General features: G+C 41.1%; 1 protein-coding gene across 1 annotated transcript; it reads right to left on the bottom strand.

Annotated features, from left to right (window-relative positions):
- Window positions 1-232: 232 nt before the first annotated feature.
- On the bottom strand, window positions 233-7,841 carry LOC139766044 (23 kDa integral membrane protein-like). Its single transcript, XM_071694184.1, has 5 exons — window positions 7,654-7,841; window positions 4,017-4,205; window positions 2,956-3,129; window positions 1,386-1,631; window positions 233-1,156 (listed from the first exon to the last, which is right to left on the bottom strand). The coding sequence occupies exons 1-5, from the start codon at window positions 7,702-7,704 to the stop codon at window positions 1,100-1,102; spliced, it is 717 nt and encodes a 238-aa protein (XP_071550285.1). The 5' UTR covers window positions 7,705-7,841; the 3' UTR covers window positions 233-1,099.
- Between the last annotated feature and the right edge of the window lie 14,830 nt (window positions 7,842-22,671).

Here is a 22,671-nt window from a genome sequence, read left to right on the forward strand (position 1 = left end):
GATCAAATATAAGTTGGTAAGAACAGACGTTGGCAAGTTTATGTGTAGCATGGAATCGACTCTGCATGGCCGTTGTTCAGTCTCATTCTATGGCAGTTACTTACCATGAATAATGCTCGGGTTGTTTACAGAAATTTCGTTGCATATAGTCAATTTTTTTTTCCATATTACGACCGAAAATATAACCCTTCACCATTATCACATTGCATTTCATCAGAGGTTATAAAAACTGTTTTCAAAAAAAAATCTTTATTATCTACAACTGTATTTTCTTAAATTAAAACTTTAAGATTATACATGTTTCAGAAAAAAAAAAGATCCAAAATTCTGTAATGAAGGTCGCAGAAGACCATTAGTTAGGTACTGGAATGCACATGGACACACATTCATTATGAAATCAAACAATGCATATTATAACCAAAAAATTTGCACGATTGTCGAGTGATGATTGATGAGGGAAAGGATACCACAAGCTCAAAAAGTAGTTAGTTATGGGCGTACAAATATAATTCATAATGTTGAGGTTTCCCCATTCACATTAAAATTGCCATCATGTGGGTCTTAGAATACTGTTAATGTTGCAATATATATATATATATATATATATATATATATATATATATATATATATATATATATATAATCCCTGGGGATGATGCTGGGAAAAGGTGAATATGTATGGAATAAAAAAAGTAATATATGTATATATATATAAGCATTTGAGTGTTTCAGAATAAACTTTGTACATTCATTTTAAGTCACACCGTGCATTCTTGAATTTCATATAAAAATAGGTATATGATAAAGTCCAACCCAATAAAGACCCATTTGTCTTTTAACCCTTACAAATGGCTTGACAATGCTGTATACTTTGTCATGTATTACCAATGACGTCATTTGTAGATTCCCCACGTTCATCACACGTATCTATGATGATGAGTTTCTCGTCTTGGTGAATTTCATTTGTACGAGTAGAGACGCTGGACACTGGCTTGGCAGCAGATACTGTAGAGGAACATGATTTAGATTTTCTTCGTCGTCGCATCTACTGTACTGCTGCATGTAAGACTTCTTCAGAGAGCGTGGGAGTTGGTGGTGTCTATACGTATTGACTCGACTTCTTGGCAATACCACAGGCGCAGCAAATGCTCATGATCTGTAACGTACAATAAAAAAGGTTTGTGATGTATATAACAACAACTGCATCAAGCGTCATGTCGTCACAACTTCCATCTGTCACATGGTTAAAAAGTGTGAAAAAAAAAGGGAATTAAAATGTTCAAGATGATTTCCGACTTAACGACTGTCACGTTCAGTTTTGCAAACGTGAGGTAAAGGTAGTCAGGAATGATTTATGTTGTACTTAAACACATCGTGCAACTCACCTGAATGACAGCAAGGACGAGGCAGGTCACACCGAGAGCGATGGTTTCGCCCATTATCTCGTCCTTCAAGGCATAATAGCAACCTCTGGTGTAAATGGTCTTGTTGGCTTCAGCAAGAGGTAGGGTAGCCATGCCCTTGTAGCAGTCTGGTATCTGTTCCCTGCAGCAGCCTATGCTCACGTCCTCACCGCCACTATATGTGTAATTTTGCCAGTCAGTGTACTGTTCCACTCCACAGCAGTGCAGCTGAAGAAGACACAGGGAATTAAGAATTCAAATGTGAAGTGTGATGTTTCTCGGAGTACCTCCACTGCTGAACAGTGTGGACTTGAATTATAAATCCAGCTCTATTGTGAATTTATGATTTGAAGACCTAATGAAGAGTGATTTTCAAGAATATAAATGTATGATCTTGACGCCGCGCAAAAAGAAAAAAGAGGAAAAAAAAAAGCTATATGCCAGAATTTTCTCTCTGCCTAGTTTATTCCATGTGCAAAAAAAAAAAAATCCTAAATTTTGCAAATTTATGGAAATACATGCCCAAACATCGAATCTATTCATTTTCACAGGAATTGCCCTGTGGTGTTCAGTATGAAGTTAATATGTACAAAACTTGTTCTTGAGTTATGCTAATAACGATGTGCCTAGACAGACCAACGTGAAGATGCAGCGGGTGATGGCATTGCTTACCATATGAACTATTGTGGCGGCGTTACATATAAAAATGGTTTGTACACCAGTACTGGAAAGCAGAGTGCAAAACCATTCAATAGTGTGTACTTTGTGGTGTATCAAGAAGCCCTAATAAGGGGAGGGTTATGATGTCTGTCTTCCAGTTTGTACAGGAAGGGAAGCGTGTTATGATGTATATAACAATAAGACGTGTTAGAAGTGTACATTGGCAATTTGTTGGAGTTTATACTGTGCCATTCATTTTGTCACATTTTGCATAAAGTTCATCCAAGCTTGTACAGTTAACTACATGAACAAAGAAACTAGGAATAGGTTAGTGTACCGAGTACAGGAGCAAAGTCTATGATTAAGTGTTTGATGTCCACAGCTGGAGGATAAGTAGCATGAAGTATGAAATGATGATTGAGATAAAGAATGTTGGGTGAGCTAAGTGAAACTATGTAAGGTTATGTACACCAGCTGTGTGTATACATTTCGTGATAATGAATATTAAGTACTGTAGTGTAATTCATGTTCATAGGAGGTACGTATATTCATATGTGTGTGTTGAATGTTATGGTACAGTTGGTGAACTATGTACAGTATTGGAGATTATATTCGTGAGCAGTATGTTGCAGGGCGTGTTGTAGCGAACACGGCTAATGATGGAAAGTGGACATGTTTCGTTTTCATGGTACACAGCCGTAGTTGCATTGAGACGTTAGTGCTCTCGGGTATGGAAATGTATTGGACCCTGACTTAGGAACTAGACACCATTAGCATGCTAGACTACAAGTCCGTAAGACACGGAAACGTAAAATATAAGTTCCTACTACAATGAAAGTCCCCACCACAGTGAACCTTATACTATACAATTCTCAACCACAATGAAACTTACATCGTGCTGGGCGGCGTCAATGGTTTTCTTGAGGACTGTGTCATTGTTTCCATATTGCTCGAAGACATCTTCCATGCCACCCTTGATCGTGCTTTCAGCTTGGTCTGTGAACGCCAGAAGGATGATAGCCAGTACGATTTCTGCGATGAGTAGTATGGTCACGATGAAGGCATACTGTTGAAAGGAAGAGCAGTATGAGGAACGGGTATTATAATGATTTCATGATGTTTACGTTACACACATGATGGTGATAGTGTTTGATAAACGGGAGCAGCTAAAGGTTCAGCATTTACCAAAATTAATGTTCGGGTAGGACAGCACGAGATGGATGGTAAAAAGTGTAAAACTACGAATTTTATATTTACCTGATTTAAATAGCCATGGACCTTCGTGACATTTATGCACCCCGAATCTTAATTACTCGACTGCAGGAAAAGTAAAGAATAAATAGTGCATAAATCATTTACTTGTGTCACGGTAAATGTCCCTTGCTGTATTAGCTTTGTCTGTGGGCAGTGAATGATCTTGCATCATCTAATCATAATAGTGTTGACTTGCAGCCCAGGCAAAATGTTGCTAAGATGCACAGGGACAGGTCGCCTTTATCCATACGAAATTATATATATATATATATATATATATATATATATATATATATATATATATATATAAAATCATACTTCCTCTAACATCATGGATTGGAGTTTAGTCCCATTTACGTAGTAACGTTACACCAACCATTCGGCTAAGCAGCCCATGTCACCAGCTAGCACGCAAATTGTAAGAGGCTTTGAATCTTTGCTTTGGAAAGGTATTACTAGTTCTGTGAAAGTGCGCGTTCAAATGCACTATATTGACGTGCTGTCAGTGGACTGAACCAGAGCATGTGAAGCGTCCGGAGTAAACCAAGGAAAGGTCTGTGAGGCCTGAATGTCGATAGGGAGCTGTGGTGTCGGTGCATTACACATGACAGCTTGAGACCGAGTGTGGCCTTTTTTTTGTCTGTTTTCCTGGCGCTAAATGAGCATACACTTAGCTGTCCTGAGCACCATTTGACTTACCGTATTCAACATACAGGAGCTCTCCTTCATAGCACCGCAGCAGCCGAGGAAGCCCAGCAAGACAATGAAGAGACCAGCAATCAGGATGATGATGGGCACGCTGAAGGTTCCATGACTCAGTAACACGCTGTAAGTGTTGTCCTTGTTGATGATCATGGAGGCCAGAACCACCACGGCCACGCCCACCACCTGCAACGGACAAGGTTTAATTAACAACACAGTGATTGAAGGATTATATATATATATATATATATATATATATATATATATATATATATATATATATATATATATATATATATATATATATAAGAATTTGGAGGTACATCAGATAGATAAATATACAAAATAATGCGTACATGTGAATCTTTTTTTTTTTAGAGGATTGCTTGCTTTGACAGTAGGAAGATCTGCTGAGAGAAATGGTTTTATCTGGTCTCATTATTTCCCATATAAACCACATTGTATGCAAGCTCGAGTAGGTCAGTTAACAAAACATTACTGGGCAGTTGATAATTAGTTTTGGTTGTTAATTAGTTTAGTTGTTAGTGTGAGGAGTGGGTGTTTTGTGCATATATATATATATATATATATATATATATATATATATATATATATATATATATATATATAAACTGAATCTGGTCAGTGTACATACAACAGTGTGGAGAATTGTATTGAAATGTACGCGGTACAAGTTAGATTACGATGGCAAAAAGTAGATTAGAACGGCGAGTGGGTTATTTATACCATCTCTAGTTGTGTAAGTTTAAATTTTGATATTTGTCACGGTAAACAGTTTAAACATCAGATAAGCTTGTATACATAAGGTTGAATACTATTCATCTGTCAAAAGTTTGATGAAACAAAAGTTTGATGAAAATCGTATTATATTAGTGGATTCTTTTCATTTTAAACGCTCTTTAAATATTGTGACATTCGAGAAATAAATCTTTCGAGAATGTCAACCTAGTTTAAGTTTGAGTCTTTCAGTACTACTACCACTGTAAAATACCACTTGAAGCATCTGACTCCGTAGCTTGTCGAGGGTTACATAATGGCCACGGAAGTACGTCAGTGAAACTCCTTTAATAATTACATTATTTGTTTAATAACAATGAGCTTCAGGGGAATAAACACTAAATGAACAATGTAATTACGACATGCATCATCACAATACGTCAGTAAAAACAGAAGGCTAACTCAAAGCGGCAGATACACACAGAGTGAGCGACCAGAGGATCTCGCCATCTTACCTGGGCGAGGCGCCATCTCCCCCAGCATTCCTCTGTAGTAGGCGACTCTAAACTGCCACCCAGTAATTTCCCCTTACATCGTAAAGTTTCATCAGCTGTGCACTCTAAATACCGTTACAGTCGATGCTATTCTTAATAAAACAAGCCTTCGTGCTTATTTCAAACGCAGAGATTTTAGCTAAGTTCTCTTTGTGACTCCAAACTTTTTTTCCCTAGATAATTCAATCCGTTCACTTTTTTACTTGTTGCAGGGTAGTTAGTATACTACGGAGTTCATTAAAGTAAGATGTAGGTCCTGTAGGCCAAGCATTCATACATGATGCAGAGAAATGAATGTAAATATACATAATTACACAGCATATGATACACATTATGCTGCATGTCTTCCAGACGTGTTGTGTTTAAGACAGAAGTGAACGACAGCTAGGCTGTCGGTAAATAGTGGCTCGTAAGTTCATAATGTGCTGAGGACTGGGTTAGCTACAGACGATAATTTTGCTGAAAATCTGTTGTGAAAGTATGCAAGAGGTATGTTGTCACTGTAGACAGTATCTTGAAGACCCGCCATGACCCAGCGGGGGCGGTGAAAGTTGTTTTGTGTCAGCTAGGCCGCGCCATGATCAATAGTCCCTCTTATAGCTTTATCTTACAGTCGAGCTAGCTCGTGGACATTCCTTGAAGGTAGACATTTAAGGCAATTTCTGTTACGATCCTGTTGTTAGCTTGACTTTCATTCAAAAACTGTGTAATACATCCGACGACGATGTAATCCTCGTGGTGATTTTATGAAAGCTGGCGTTAAAATACTCTAAGAGTAAATTAAGCGCAGCTAAATAAGGAACAGACCATCGTAAGAGAAAAAATAGTACGTCAGTAAATATATGGAGCAAGATAGATGGTTAAGACAAACAGGAACAGCGTTGAGCCTATATATATATATATATATATATATATATATATATATATATATATATATATATATATATATATATTCCTGAGGCTGAAGGAACTTTACGAGTTTGTCAGACGTAATGCAGCTTAACTGACGTAACAAATACAATACGGAACCAACTGTTGTATGCTAAGGTAGTTTCCATATAGCCTCATTTGGACAAGTTGAGACAATTTTGATGATTATGAGAGAAGTGGATGTGGTAACAACGGATGTAAGAGAAACTGTTTATTCAAAGTGGGTAAGAGAGTTTGGTGAGTATGAGGTCTGTTAAGATGAGAAGGGTGTGATAAGGTTCGATTGTTGAGGAAGGCCTGGATGTGCGAGAGCTCTGTGAAAGGCGGGTAACAAGGCTGGGCGTTGTTACACGTTCATTGCTATTCACGTGACATTCTTCATTATACACCGGAAGTTTGCGAAACAGCTTCGTTAATCACTATTGTACATATATATTCCTGTTGCATTATGTAGTGATTGAAACTCATAATCAAGTAAAAGAATATTACAGCGAAATCGTACTTAAGCTGAAATAACAAAAGTCAGTCTAGAGCAAAGTATGTGACTTCATGTACGGGTAATTGACTCATAATGTTTCCCCTGGTAAACAAAGAACGCTCGCAGCCTATTATTTAGACATGCGGTGCCTCACACGGACACACCAGTGTCGGAATAGCAAGGCACAACGGCAGATTCTTCTGTTAACTTTAATAGCGCTACAGTTGCCAGCACTTGCACTTGACCCCTGGCCTTCTATGACACTAAGCTTGATACGGTTGACTGAGCAAACTTCACAACGCGGAGTAAAGTTGATGCATTCGTTATTCCAGAAGTGGGTCTCTCCCTCCTCCATAGGTTAGAGTGGTTAAGTATGCCCTCCGGCTGGGAAGATAATCGTTGCTGTTTAACAGGACAAGTTTGAATCGCGCCACAGCCCAGTTTCTATCTTCATACACACGCTATATCAGTTCTCACTATGAACACTGATTTAGAAATTCATAAAACCTGTACTTAGGAGTTTTAGTCAAATCCCGCATCAGAGAAGCAGTAATCAGGTTGAGCAATATAAAGAGAAATTTAGGACCTGCTCACACACCACCCTTCCCCCTCTTTAACCTTGTGAAATCTTGTTACAAGTCTTCAGAAAGGACTTTGTGCCTTTTTCATAAGAGCACTGGGATTTTTTTTCAGAATACTGTATCACTGCTTTGGTCACGACGCACATCACAGTATGCAGCTCACACATAGTTAAGTAATTTGTTGGGAATCACTGTTTAATGCTTACACTATCCACACCACATAATCCCGTAGTACAGAGTTTAGTTCACTTTAATCTGTCACTTCTCAAGAATCGTAGTCGTGGGAGTAGATTTGGGGCCTTGTTAGGCGTGCGCATCTTACACTCGCACAATACAAACGTCTCAGTACTTACGAAAACTAAGAAGTTCAGGATGAATAATCCCAGTTTACTTATGCAGCCCATCTTGGTGCTTGTTACTGTTGCGGTTGGGTAGCAGAAAAAGCCTTTAAAAGGTACTTTTGGGCGAGTTTGGCCACAAAGACGAGCTACGTGTACACTCTACGCTGCCTCGGTGCGCACTGAACCACCCACTGGAGCCGAGCGTGGGGAATATGGCTGCTCCTGGTGGTTATCTTATCGGCGGCGACCAGGTATGTTTTTTTTCGGCTTTATTCCCTTGGATAATGAGCTATTGTTTTTAGTTTGCAATATACAGACTTTAATAGAAAATAAAATCCTGTTCTTGAGTATTTTGGGAGACGCTTCGTTATCACAGCTGTTCACTACCTACCTTGAATGCACTGTAGAATTAAATCGTTTTAAGTTTCTTTGTACGGCTAGGTTATTTAGGCGGACATGGGCTTTCCTTGTTCACAGTAGAAGGGACTAGAGACGTGAAGATGAGCTGTGGAATGAATGAATAATGATGATAGGAAAGGGGTGGGGGGGGGGGGGGGGTGTGCAAGAGCTAGCTTAGAAGAAGTAAGATTTAGTAGAAGGTAAAGAACCAGGGCTCAACCCAGCGTGCATTGAGTTGGTTGGGTTAGCTTGGACAGAGCTGGGTAGTGAAGTGGGGAAAGGAAGGATATATATATATATATATATATATATATATATATATATATATATATATATATATATATATATATATATATATATATATTCTTTCAAACTATTCGCCATTCCCTCCCGTGTTAGCGAGGAAGCGTTAAGAACAGAGGACTGGGCCTTTGAGGGAATATCCTCACCTGGCCCCCTTCTCTGTTCCTTCTTTTGGAAAATTAACAAAAAAAATGAGAGGGGAGGATTTCCAGCCCCACCGCTCCCTCCAATTTTAGTCGCCTTGTACGTTAAAGATCACCGTAAACCTTTGTTTTGTATTATTTGGAGGGAGCGGATGTTGGTTTTGTCTGTGAGTTGAAGTGCTGGGGCGTAAGTTATCGATGGGCGTGTCAATCTTTTATAGAGATGCAATTTTGTTTTAGATAAATTTCATGAGCTCTACTCTCTCAGTAGCCGCTCTTGATTAGATGTGATGGTTCATTCTCATCTGAACGTCGTAATTTAGACCTAGTTCAGTGTTGGTACGTGAGACAGGTATGGGTAAATGACGGTGAATACGGGAGTGTAAGTAGACATTGGTTAAGTTGTGTCTTTGACGTACGTTGAAGTATATGTTGGATTTTGCGGGGTTTGATATGATTCTCCATTTCAACTCCCAAAACGAAACTTGGTCAATTTCTTCCTGAGCTTTTCTGGTCAAGATGTGTTGGTCCTAGCTATTACCAGTTGGATGGCGTCCTCCGCTTATTGTAACGAGTCTGCCCGTAAAGGTTTGGGAAGATCAGTTGTGTACTGGATGTAAAGAGTGGGGGCCAGTACGGAGCCTTGAGGTACACCGGCATTGAGGGGGGAAGTAATTTGACTATGAATTTTTGTATTTCATTCGCATCCTTCGGTTACTGAGATAATTGGATAAAAGTTTAATGGTGGGTCTTCGGAATTGGAACTAGCTGCTTAATTTGTACTTCAAGCCTTCGTGCCAGACAGTGTTAGAGGCTTTCTCTACGTCTTATTATTATTTTTTTTTTAATGAGGGCAGTCATTCTGTATGTCCAAGTGTTGTTTTGTATGTAGTTGGTAATTATGATGAGTTCGTCTTGTGTGGAGTGATGTTGTCGTAAGCCGAACTGTTTGTGTGAGAGTAGGTGGTTGCTCGTTAGGTGAAGTCCGAGTCTGTTGTTAATGATTCTCTCAAGTGTCTTCCCGATGGACTTGAGCAGGTTAATGCGCCTGTAGTTAACTGGGTCTCGGCTCGATTTATTGGGTTTGAGGATCATAATGATCGTTGCTGTTTTGAAATTTGCGACTGAAGAGGGCGGTAATGGCTTTTATTGTGTCATCAGGGAGATGAGTAAGATAGTAAGTAACCAATGCCTGAGTTACTAGGGGCTACTACGGGGGATTTTAGGAGGAGAACTTGACCTCGTTCAACCTAATAGGAGTCGAATGAATGGTCGTCTGAGAGGGATTGCTGGTGGATAATTTGTTCTGGATAAAAATGACCGGGTCTGTTTTGCGTGTGCTGTGTGACAGCACGCCAGAGGATTGGGGGGGGGGGGATGTGGATGAAGATACCCTTCCAATGTCTGAAAAATGTTTGCGATATCTTTTGGGTTTTAATGTAGTGTTGTTGTCGTTTAGTCCATTGAAGTCTGTTTTTGGTATCCCTTTGAGTTTTCGGATTCGATTCCAAAAATCCTAAGGGGATCTTATTCGTTGTTGCTCTGCTGTGGTGATTAGTGACCTCCAATACCTATTGTGGTCTTGTTTGAGGCTGTTGAGTGTGTGGTTGCGTAGGGAGGTGAGGTCCCACCGTACTAGGCCTGACCGATGTCTGTTATGATCAAACCGTCGACGGTAGCACGAGAGGAGTCTTGTTCTTTTAGCAGATGAGAAGGCGTATCTTGTGGTGAATGGGGATTTGGGATGGATGCTTCAGTGTGTATGATTGTTTGATGTATATGTTCTATTTCTGTATGTATTAATGTCATTGAGTGATTTTCGTAGTTGGAGGCGTAAGTGCAATTTGAAAGAGTGTCTTTGAAGTTGTCCCGGTCTTCATTGTTGTAGGATAGTGTGGGGGTGATGGGATGAGGATAGGTTTAGATGAGAGGTGAAGAAAAAGAGGGATGTGGACGGATCCACACTGAGGCCCTGGAGAAGACAAGTTCGGGTCTGCCTTTTCCTCCCAGGCCAGAGGTGTGGAAGTGAGGTCCTAGGAAGTTGAGACGTTTGAAGGAGTTATAATGTGAATAGGTCATGATCGTGAGTATTGTTTCTCTTGTGGTGGAATGTTCTGTGTTGAGCGCTGAGGTCAGCTCGAAGGAAGATTGGGATATGGGTGTAAAAGATCGTGGAGTGGGATGCGTGTTGGGTCGAGCGCACGTAGTGCGGAAGGTAATGGAGCCTTGAATTGTGTTTACTGTCAGAAAGTGCTGGAATTGCCCTGAAGTAGTGAGGCATTCATGTTCGATTGTGTTGCGTGTAAGAATGGCGACTCCCTCGTGTCTACTGTCTGGAGACTTTCGGGATGTGTATCCGTATTCTCTGATTGTATGCCCGGTGGTGATACATGTGCTGTTGTCAGTCGCTGATTGTATTCACCGACCAACGCTTGCGTCATGTGCCTTTTCGTAGCACCTGTGGCTTGTAAGGTTCTCTGAGATTCGTTCTGTTTCATATACTTCGTTCGGTTGAATGCCGATTCGAATTTTATTTTACTTTTAGTTTAATTTATCCTTTACGTCGGTTCTCTCGAATATCAGGGAACTTTAAGATATGTTAGTTATGAAAAGAAAGTATTGAACGATATATAGACAAATTTCCACTGATTATTGTGAATTTACGTGTGTTGTAATAGCGCGAGGTTGTGACTCACTGCCTATTGCTGTCCCACTTGGTTACGCCCTCCATGCTCTGTGATCCGGTTTCCCACATCATCTCTACAAACGTGTACGTAAAATCCTCCTCGTTGGCAGGTTTCCTAGTTTTCTCCATTAGAGAGAACTGCGGCTGACGATCCCTCCCCACCCTTGTACGGTAGCGGTATCTCGCTAAGGAATTTTCTCCTTCAAAGGAGGCCATCATGTCTCCATGAGTGAGAGTAACGCAGGCTTGGACGTGGTGTACCTCATGGTTAGGGGTTTCCATGCGTTTTAGCTTCATGATGCCTTTGTTAAAGGGGGCAGTGCACTTTTTATGGGACTCCAGCTTTGAGGCTGCGAACCACACTAGGAGGAGGGGAAGGTGGGCTCCTTTGGGGCGAGAAGGCTCGTTGAAGGCGAATTAAGGTTGGGAATTTTGTATCTCCAGCAGGTGCCTGCATTACAACAGTGCCATATTTCACTGCTTTCACGCATGTAAGCACCAAGTGACCCCTTCCAAAGCCAAAGAACCTCATTAATGATTTCCATTAATTGTGCATTATTGTCGATCATATCCATATTACTGATATATATATATATATATATATATATATATATATATATATATATATATATATATATATATATATATATATTGAGGATAACACTACGATGAAGAACTAGATGGTAATATGATGATGTACTGCGCGGACGATGATGAAGAGTGAGATGTGTTTACTGCTTTGAATTAAAATCTGATATATCAGTATTTCTACATGTACGTATTTAAACATTACGTACTCTGTTGTAAGTTTGTCAAGAGCACATTTAGAGTCTAATCTAAGCAGAAAATGATTTTTTTTTTTCATCTAGAGCAGGGATGTTCAATTACTTCAGGAGTAAGGCCGGAGTACGAAACTCAGATTGGTGGAACGGCTATGCATTTATTTTACCTCCATTTTTTTTTTCTCAAAACATTTCATTCGACTAATTATTACAATTGATGACATGTTTCATTCAGCTAATCAATACAGTTGGTCACGATAAAAATATGTTCATGTAGAATTTCGTAAGTACTTAAATGGATAAATTTCATTGATTTTAACTCGGAGTCTGTCAAAGGGCCAGTGAAAAACCACTCAAGGGCCGGATTTAGCCCGTGGGCAGCCACTTGAGTAGCCCTGTTCTGGAGCCTCGTTAGCGGCAACTGGTGTTACCACGTAGAAGGCGAGTCCGGGAACACACACACACACACACATATATCTTGATCACGCTCAAAATTGTGATCCTTTCCAATATATATATCCCTGGGGATGGGGGAGAAAGAATACTTCCCACGTATTCCCTGCGTGTCGTAGAAGGCGACTAAATGGGGAGGGAGCGGGGGGCTGGAAATCCTCCCCTCTCATTATTTTTTTTTTAATTTTCCAAAAGGGAACAGAGAAGGGGGCCAGGTGAGGATATTCCCTCAAAGGCCCAGTTCTCTGTTCTTAACGCTACCTCGCTAACGCGGGAAATGGCGAATAGTATGAAAGAAAGATATATATATATATATATATATATATATATATATATATATATATATATATATATATATATATATATATACATATATTGTTTGTAGGTCCGTGTAATAGTTATTTGGAACTCATCCTGATATACAAGTCAGGAAAGAGGATACTTGACGTCACAAAAGGCCACAACGTGCGTCATAGTTAACAATGACGTCATATCTTAGCTCCCTCCCAAAATATGTCTTTTAATTCAAAGGAATAATACGCTGGTGAAATAATCCGTCGTCAGGTATTTGATGTTTAGACTTTTCTTTCTAGCAGTAATTATTTGTAATTCTTACAAAGTTTATGATTTTATGGAGCAGATTTAAGTTGAGAAGATATCTGTCCTGCTGAGAGATGGTAACAGTCCAGGATGACGTCATAACCGTTAGCCGCTCGGCAAGTCTCTCACATCGATGTCGTCATGACTTGCCAGGGATCACGTGATTTTTTTTTTCATTTTCTTTTTGGTTCGCTGACGTCATGGAGCCACCCTTCGTGTGATTCATGATTTTCTCGGAAGTGGCTTTATTCATACAGACCAAACCATATTGATCCTAATTTTGAAACCCTTTAAACGAACGCGTTACATTTATTACCAGTCATAAAAGTGATAAGTATGACGTAAGTAGGAGATTCAGCTCCGAATAAAGAATTCTTTTTGGTAAGGTAAGGGCGAGGTGCCTGCATTGCAGTAGTGAAAGTTTCAAGTCCCTTCCAACTTGTGGGCATAACTTAACAAAGTTAATCGACATTCATTCGTTGCTTAAATGACTTTACATGTGATCTATTCAATATAAATGGCATGTTAGAGTACGTGTGGGTGTGTGTGTTTTGTACTCAGGGACCGCGCGAGACCTTCAAGTTCTCTGCCTCCGATACCTGGGGAGCGGCAGCAGCGGCAGCGGCCACATCCCTCCCGCCAACACCGCCTCCGCCACACCTCACCTCACCGCTCTGTGTGTTTGGGGGGGTCGGCCACTGCCCGCGTCGCTCCTCCCCTGTCCACTCCTAGGATGGGGTAAGGGGGCGGGAGGGGGAGGGGGGGGATCACTACCCAGAAAGCCCTGCTCGCTCCACCACCACTGGCTGGGACCAGACCCAACCAGGTTAGGTAACGTGGTGTAATACTGGCCGTTTGAAGTTGCTTGAAGTTGGTGGCTCAGATGTTATTGCTTGTTGCTTGTGTTTGCACGCAAGTCTCACCTTTCATGCATCGTATGTTCCTACCAGTCTGTAAGACGAGACACTGCTGTAATGTGTATGGAATGGAACACACATTGCTCTGATGTATTTAGAATAAAACATACTCTGCTTTAATGTATTTAAAATGGAACATACTCTGCTTTAATGTATACAGAATGGAACATACTTTGCTCTGATGTATATAGAATGGAACATACTCAGCTCTAATGTATATAGAATGGAACATACTCTGCTTTAATGTATACAGGATGGAACATACTTTGCTCTGATGTATATAGAATGGAACATACTCAGCTCTAATGTATATAGAATGGAACATACTCTGCTCTAATGTATATAGAATGGAACATACTCAGCTCTAATGTATTTAGAATGGAACATAATCCTCTCTAATGTACATGGAATAAAACATCCTCTGCTTTAATGTATATAGAGTGGAACAAACCAAGGAGGAACACTAATTCTGAAACTATTTAGACCTTGCCTGAGAGAAAATGTCGGTATTAACTCTTCAGAGAAACACTGGAGGTCAACTGTTCGATGAAGTACTCGCCATTAACAACAAACCACTGACGTCACCAGCTTGTGGGATTAGCATAAGGAGTCATCTTTTCATGAAAATAAAGCAAGCAATATATATATATATATATATATATATATATATATATATATATATATATATATATATATATATATATATATGAATTTTTTTCTTTTAGCGTTCACAGTAGTGGATTGTGTGAATGACTTATCACACAAGTTTGACTGAGAGGTTCTTAAAAGTATTTCAAGGAGGAACAAAACCTTTTCATCGATGAGAGAGAGACAGCCGTATTTTGTACGATGACTTAATCGCTTGAGTACGATGGTTAAGTGTGTCGTACACAAGGGTTTTTAGTCTTCGTGATCTGAGGGACTAAGGATATTATTGACTTCAGGAGAACCTCGGTAGTCCCCAGAGTGTGTGTTTGATGCCTGTCAACCACCAGTTTTCCACAAACTGGCAGTGACGTGGTGCAAATATTGTCAGAAAACTGCTCTCTGCTCCCTGCACGCCGTGCCAAATTTAAGTACTTAGTATATTGCTTTTGACGAGTTCTCCTGGCTTGAGAAATTCTTGCAAAACGTCTGTCAGTGACAGAAAAGGTTGGTACATGCTGGGACCAGCGTGTAGCATGCTGTGTGGTGGTACATAATGTGGGTATGCGGGTCCTAGTATGGAGTGTGCAGTGGGGTATATTGACGTAGGAGAGTGACTCCACCAGCGGCTTCAAGTACCCAGAGGAGTAACCAAATATCATGGATTTTGACAATTTTTATGGTAGGGAAAAAAATGGTACCTCACTCCATAAGGATTCGTTCATATTTTCCTAAAATTACTTTTTTTTTAAGATCTTGATATTCTTTCTTGGGGAAGCAGCACGACTGTACGTGTGTGTGTCCTGACGTGGGATGTGCACGTGGGCAGATCACGTGTCATCGTTCATTTTGGGGCTACACCACTGAAGTGTGTGTGTGTGTGTGTGTGTGTGTATGCGCGCAGGGTCTCGCCTCATCGGCTGGGTGTGTGTACGTTCTTGGAAATGTGGACAGGAAGCTCTTAACTTCTTGAAGAGGACAGTCATAAGTCTTGAGCAAGAGGATGCAGCCTCTGAATACAGCGGTATGGCCCTTGTAAATGCGACGGTATGATCCAAAGGTATGGCCCCTTAACGGCGAGGTCAAAGGTCAAGCCGTCCTACTTAAGGGTCACACCGTTCAATAGAGTGGCAAGCAGTCAGTCGGGCTGGAGAGCCTCGCCGTCGTCCTGCTCAAAGGTCGGACCGTCGGCCTTCAGGAGGTGCGTGGGTTTTGCTGATGTACTTCACCTTGGTGGTAACGTGTCTGCCTACACGTGTGTGTGTTCTGCTTCCCTTACACAGGTTCAGAATAAAGTTACCGTTGTTTTGGTGTACGTTTTGAAGAGCGTGGTGGGTGTTACCGGACTCCACCTGCCTGTGGTTACACCGCGAGTGAAAAGTCACCTTCGTTGAGGCTGTAAGGAGTCCATTATTAACGTGCTAGTGGAGGTAGCGGAGCCTTGGAGCTTCAGGAATTCCTGGGAAAGGGAACTTGAAGTAACTTCCAAGACCCCTTTCTGAAAGGGGTCATGGAATAACCATATATTTTATGTATGTATAGATAGATAGATAGATGAATATAGATATACATAACGTTTGATTCTGCCTGTGGTTGGTTTTATCGAAGTTCGTAAATAATGGCGTCATTGAGTAAACGAATTTGATGTTGTGTGATCCCTCGCGTACATTGATTTTGATTAGATTATTCTTGTGTATTGATGGTGGTAGGGAGCCCTGATTATCAACGTTTTGTTAAGACTTGCGACAAACTGCTTTTGGTTCGTTGTGTACAAACTTAGCACGTCTTGTCTGTTGTTTATGATTGCTGAATGATCATTGCCACACATCGTGACACGCTCGTTAAGTTAATTCGACTAAAAAGAGTTATTGCGTGGTAAGAAGAATGTGGTCGTCCTTTGTTTTCCTCTTGCAGTTCTTGAGAATATGGAGCTGTATGTATCCATTGGTCTCTATGATGGAGCCAGATGCCAGGTTTAAGCACAGCGTATCATAAAAAGTCTTCTCTTACTCATCCTATTATTTACTAGCAACAGATTGTATAATGTCTTCCGTTCTGGGAAATTTTACATCTTTTACAGAATTTTCATCCCCGGATATGCGTCGGAATTCATCGAAAAACAGAATAGTTCCCTAAGCAATATTTTACGAGGGATTTTCTTCCTTTATTTGCGCTGCCGAAAATTTATCGAGTCTGATTTCCATTAGTGGCATGTATCACATGACGGAGAACGGTTGCATCAGGCACAGATACTAAAGTGGAGTTCCGGCAGTCCTAAAACAATAACATCAGATGATAATGATGATGATGACAACTCTCAACTCTGCCAGTGTTGACTGCCGCCTGCAGTCATACGATGGTGACGAGATCTTTCACAGAAGACCAGACCAGACCCTACAGACAATTACTAGCCTAACACAAACTGATGGGCCGTGACCTGACATCAGATGATGTAGCCGGACTTCGAGGTAAGCCAAAACCAACGAAATCAGTCTCGCCTCATTTCGCATCACCCAAGCCCGCTGCTCACAGGAACTTTCAGCAGCACCGATACTTTGACCACTCCTCCTCCTCCTCCACCATGCTCCTGGGAGTCTTATTCCCTTTAGATGTTTGTAACATTATATGTAATCGCTTATTTCTGTTGTACGAGGAGGGGTTCTGTTTGTACTGATGGGGCCTCAACTCTCGAACATTTTCTACCATCGTATAACATCTGTTTACTTTGAACACGTCCTCTTTCCCTTTATTCTTCCACCACTCTTGGACTTTAACAGTAATTCTTTACGTCTTTTTTATCACGTTTCTTTCTTAAATTTGTGTTATATCCACGAATATTTTTCGAAGAACTTTTCTGTCTACATCATCAATCCGGCTTAAAAAGTTAACGTATTGGTAAGGTCATCCCTTAATCTTTTCTTCTTTGGTATGCAAATTCAAGAGCTGTAAACTTTCCCTGTAATTCGGCTGGTTTGACTCTGTTACCATCCTTGTTGCCCTCCTCTGGACCTTCTCTGGCAGGTCTTTGTGCTTCTGTAGGTGTGGTGACCAAACCTGTGAAGCATATGCTGGATTAGGACCTTTGTTCGATGTCAATGCTATTTTCATGTTTCCCAGCACAGAATGTTGCATCTAACACTTGTAATTACTATTCGTGGTTAATATTTGTGTGTTAAGGGAAGAAGTTCAACACGTATTACTCCGTCTTTTAACCTTGTGTGTGTATATATATATATATATATATATATATATATATATATATATATATATTTTTTTTTTTTTTTTTTTTTTTTTTTATACTTTGTCGCTGTCTCCCGCGTTTGCGAGGTAGCGCAAGGAAACAGACGAAAGAAATGGCCCAACCCCCCCCATACACATGTACATACACACGTCCACACACGCAAATATACATATCTACACAGCTTTCCATGGTTTACCCCGGACGCTTCACATGCCTTGATTCAATCCACTGACAGCACGTCAACCCCTGTATACCACATCGCTCCAATTCACTCTATTCCTTGCCCTCCTTTCACCCTCCTGCATGTTCAGGCCCCGATCACACAAAATCCTTTTCACTCCATCTTTCCACCTCCAATTTGGTCTCCCTCTTCTCCTCGTTCCCTCCACCTCCGACACATATATCCTCTTGGTCAATCTTTCCTCACTCATTCTCTCCATGTGCCCAAACCATTTCAAAACACCCTCTTCTGCTCTCTCAACCACGCTCTTTTTATTTCCACACATCTCTCTTACCCTTACGTTACTTACTCGATCAAACCACCTCACACCACACATTGTCCTCAAACATCTCATTTCCAGCACATCCATCCTCCTGCGCACAACTCTATCCATAGCCCACGCCTCGCAACCATACAACATTGTTGGAACTACTATTCCTTCAAACATACCCATTTTTTGCTTTCCGGGATAATGTTCTCGACTTCCACACATTTTTCAAGGCTCCCAAAATTTTCGCCCCCTCCCCCACCCTATGATCCACTTCCGCTTCCATGGTTCCATCCGCTGACAGATCCACTCCCAGATATCTAAAACACTTCACTTCCTCCAGTTTTTCTCCATTCAAACTCACCTCCCAATTGACTTGACCCTCAACCCTACTGTACCTAATAACCTTGCTCTTATTCACATTTACTCTTAACTTTCTTCTTCCACACACTTTACCAAACTCAGTCACCAGCTTCTGCAGTTTCTCACATGAATCCGCCACCAGCGCTGTATCATCAGCGAACAACAACTGACTCACTTCCCAAGCTCTCTCATCCCCAACAGACTTCATACTTGCCCCTCTTTCCAAGACTCTTGCATTTACCTCCCTAACAACCCCATCCATAAACAAATTAAACAACCATGGAGACATCACACACCCCTGCCGCAAACCTACATTCACTGAGAACCAATCACTTTCCTCTCTTCCTACACGTACATATATATATATATATATATATATATATATATATATATATATATATATATATATATATATAGAAGAGAGAGGCATTTGGACGATTTTTGCAGGGAAAAAATGCAATTGAGTGGGAGAAGTATAAAAGAAAGAGACAGGAGGTCAAGAGAAAGGTGCAAGAGGTGAAAAAAAGGGCAAATGACAGTTGGGGTGAGAGACTATCAGTAAATTTTAGGGAGAATAAAAAGATGTTCTGGAAGGAGGTAAATAGGGTGCGTAAGACAAGGGAGCAAATGGGAACTTCAGTGAAGGGCGTAAATGGGGAGGTGATAACAAGTAATGGTGATGTGAGAAGGAGATGGAATGAGTATTTTGAAGGTTTGTTGAATGTGTCTGATGACAAAGTGGCAGATATAGGGTGTTTTGGTCGAGGTGGTGTGCAAAGTGAGAGGGTTAGGGAAAATGATTTGGTAAACAGAGAAGAGGTAGTAAAAGCTTTGCGGAAGATGAAAGCCGGCAAGGCAGCAGGTTTGGATGGTATTGCAGTGGAATTTATTAAAAAAGGGGGTGACTGTATTGTTGACTGGTTGGTAAGGTTATTTAGTGTATGTATGACTCATGGTGAGGTGCCTGAGGATTGGCGGAATGCGTGCATAGTGCCATTGTACAAAGGCAAAGGGGATAAGAGTGAGTGCTCAAATTACAGAGGTATAAGTTTGTTGAGTATTCCTGGTAAATTATATGGGAGGGTATTGATTGAGAGGGTGAAGGCATGTACAGAGCATCAGATTGGGGAAGAGCAGTGCGGTTTCAGAAGTGGTAGAGGATGTGTGGATCAGGTGTTTGCTTTGAAGAATGTATGTGAGAAATACTTAGAAAAGCAAATGGATTTGTATGTAGCATTTATGGATCTGGAGAAGGCATATGATAGAGTTGATAGAGATGCTCTGTGGAAGGTATTAAGAATATATGGTGTGGGAGGCAAGTTGTTAGAAGCAGTGAAAAGTTTTTATCGAGGATGTAAGGCATGTGTACGTGTAGGAAGAGAGGAAAGTGATTGGTTCTCAGTGAATGTAGGTTTGCGGCAGGGGTGTGTGATGTCTCCATGGTTGTTTAATTTGTTTATGGATGGGGTTGTTAGGGAGGTAAATGCAAGAGTCTTGGAAAGAGGGGCAAGTATGAAGTCTGTTGGGGATGAGAGAGCTTGGGAAGTGAGTCAGTTGTTGTTCGCTGATGATACAGCGCTGGTGGCTGATTCATGTGAGAAACTGCAGAAGCTGGTGACTGAGTTTGGTAAAGTGTGTGGAAGAAGAAAGTTAAGAGTAAATGTGAATAAGAGCAAGGTTATTAGGTACAGTAGGGGTGAGGGTCAAGTCAATTGGGAGGTGAGTTTGAATGGAGAAAAACTGGAGGAAGTGAAGTGTTTTAGATATCTGGGAGTGGATCTGTCAGCGGATGGAACCATGGAAGCGGGAGTGGATCATAGGGTGGGGGAGGGGGCGAAAATTTTGGGAGCCTTGAAAAATGTGTGGAAGTCGAGAACATTATCTCGGAAAGCAAAAATGGGTATGTTTGAAGGAATAGTGGTTCCAACAATGTTGTATGGTTGCGAGGCGTGGGCTATGGATAGAGTTGTGCGCAGGAGGATGGACGTGCTGGAAATGAGATGTTTGAGGAAAATGTGTGGTGTGAGGTGGTTTGATCGAGTAAGTAACGTAAGGGTAAGAGAGATGTGTGGAAATAAAAAGAGCGTGGTTGAGAGAGCAGAAGAGGGTGTTTTGAAATGGTTTGGGCACATGGAGAGAATGAGTGAGGAAAGATTGACCAAGAGGATATATGTGTCGGAGGTGGAGGGAACGAGGAGAAGAGGGAGACCAAATTGGAGGTGGAAAGATGGAGTGAAAAAGATTTTGTGTGATCGGGGCCTGAACATGCAGGAGGGTGAAAGGAGGGCAAGGAATAGAGTGAATTGGAGCGATGTGGTATACAGGGGTTGACGTGCTGTCAGTGGATTGAGTCGGGGCATGTGAAGCGTCTGGGGTAAACCATGGAAAGCTGTGTAGGTATGTATATTTGCGTGTGTGGACGTGTGTATGTACATGTGTATGGGGGGGGGGGGGGGGGGTTGGGCCATTTCTTTCGTCTGTTTCCTTGCGCTACCTCGCAAACGCGGGAGACAGCGACAAAGTATAAAATATATATATATATATATATATATATATATATATATATATATATATATATATATATATATATATATATATATATATATATATATATACCATGTCTTTTTTCCTAAATAGTACACACACACACACACACACACACACACACACACACACACACACACACACACACACACACAAGGTTCCAGTTTATCAATAAGCCTTAAGAGTAGGTTGAACACCTGGGTTGGGTGCGGGCTGATTTGTCGCGCTCAGGATTCGAATCCATGGGGTCCGACTCTGGGCAGATCCGTATGATTCATGAGTAACGCTAACCACTGTATTATGGAGACCCCCGTGTGTGTGTGTGTGTGTTACATATCCCAAATGTGTATGTATATACAACAGCAGGGTATGTGTGGTAGATAACGTATGCCCTGTTGAACACAGGTGATTACAGGTTTACTGATGTAAAGAAGATATCTAGTGTTCGGAAAATAGATATAATGTATATAGAGTAAGAATGATATTGGTATTTATGCCACTCGCTGGTTAGTTACTGGTTGATACTCTGTGGTACTAGGTCATGGTAGGTATAGGGCTGCGTCTTACTAGGACATAGTGAGTATGTGGATATATGTTACCAGAACATTGTACGTACTGAGCTGGTTGTTACAAGAGCACTTGGAGGTGTGGGTCTGTTTGTTAGCTGGACGAATGTGTTTAGTTCTTTGTTACAAGGACATAACTGGTATGGGTTTGTTTGTTACAAGGACATAACTGGTATGGGTTTGTTTGTTACAAGGACATGGCAGGTATGGGTTTGTTTGTTATAAAGACATGTCATTATCTTAAGTCACCGAGTGTGATAGTTTATATCCCTAAAGGAAGACAGAATACACAGACATGCTGTACAGACTTAGGCTAGAGTGGAGAAAGATTCTCTCTTGTGGCAGACAGTCTGCCAGGGAGAGTGGTAAGACAGAGAATACAGTCACCTCTTGCGATCACTTAAAACCTGCTACTCCAAGAGCTGTGGCTTGGGCCAGACATGACAAGCACTCAGCAGAGTTTGAGTGTATAAAGAACTTTAGGTGTGAATATGGGGTGAGTCACAGAACACGACTGGACCGAGCCCACGGCTGGAAAACCCAGCCGCCTCTAGAGAGTTAAGTCAGGAACCCCGGTCACATGGTCACACTGGCGTCAGGCGGAAATGACGAAGTTTACCTCGAGCTTGAAATGACGACACACACACACACAGTGTGGCTTGTGTTGTTTGGTCTGCCATGTTTAAGACGTCTCTCGGCGTTTTCTGTAGGCTCATAATTCTCTTTCTCAGTGCCTGGAAGAGATTCTTTCGTTATATTAGATTCATCAGTGTTTCCTTGCCCAGACCTTTCCTGGACTGAAGAGTTTAACCTTACGGTGATTCTTAACGACTTGAGCATAGGTCTGAAGGTCTGGCTTCCGACCTATAAGGTCGCACTTCCTTGCTTAACGGCCACACC

Source organism: Panulirus ornatus, chromosome 4, assembly GCF_036320965.1.
Source record: "Panulirus ornatus isolate Po-2019 chromosome 4, ASM3632096v1, whole genome shotgun sequence".
NCBI lineage: Eukaryota > Metazoa > Arthropoda > Malacostraca > Decapoda > Palinuridae > Panulirus > Panulirus ornatus.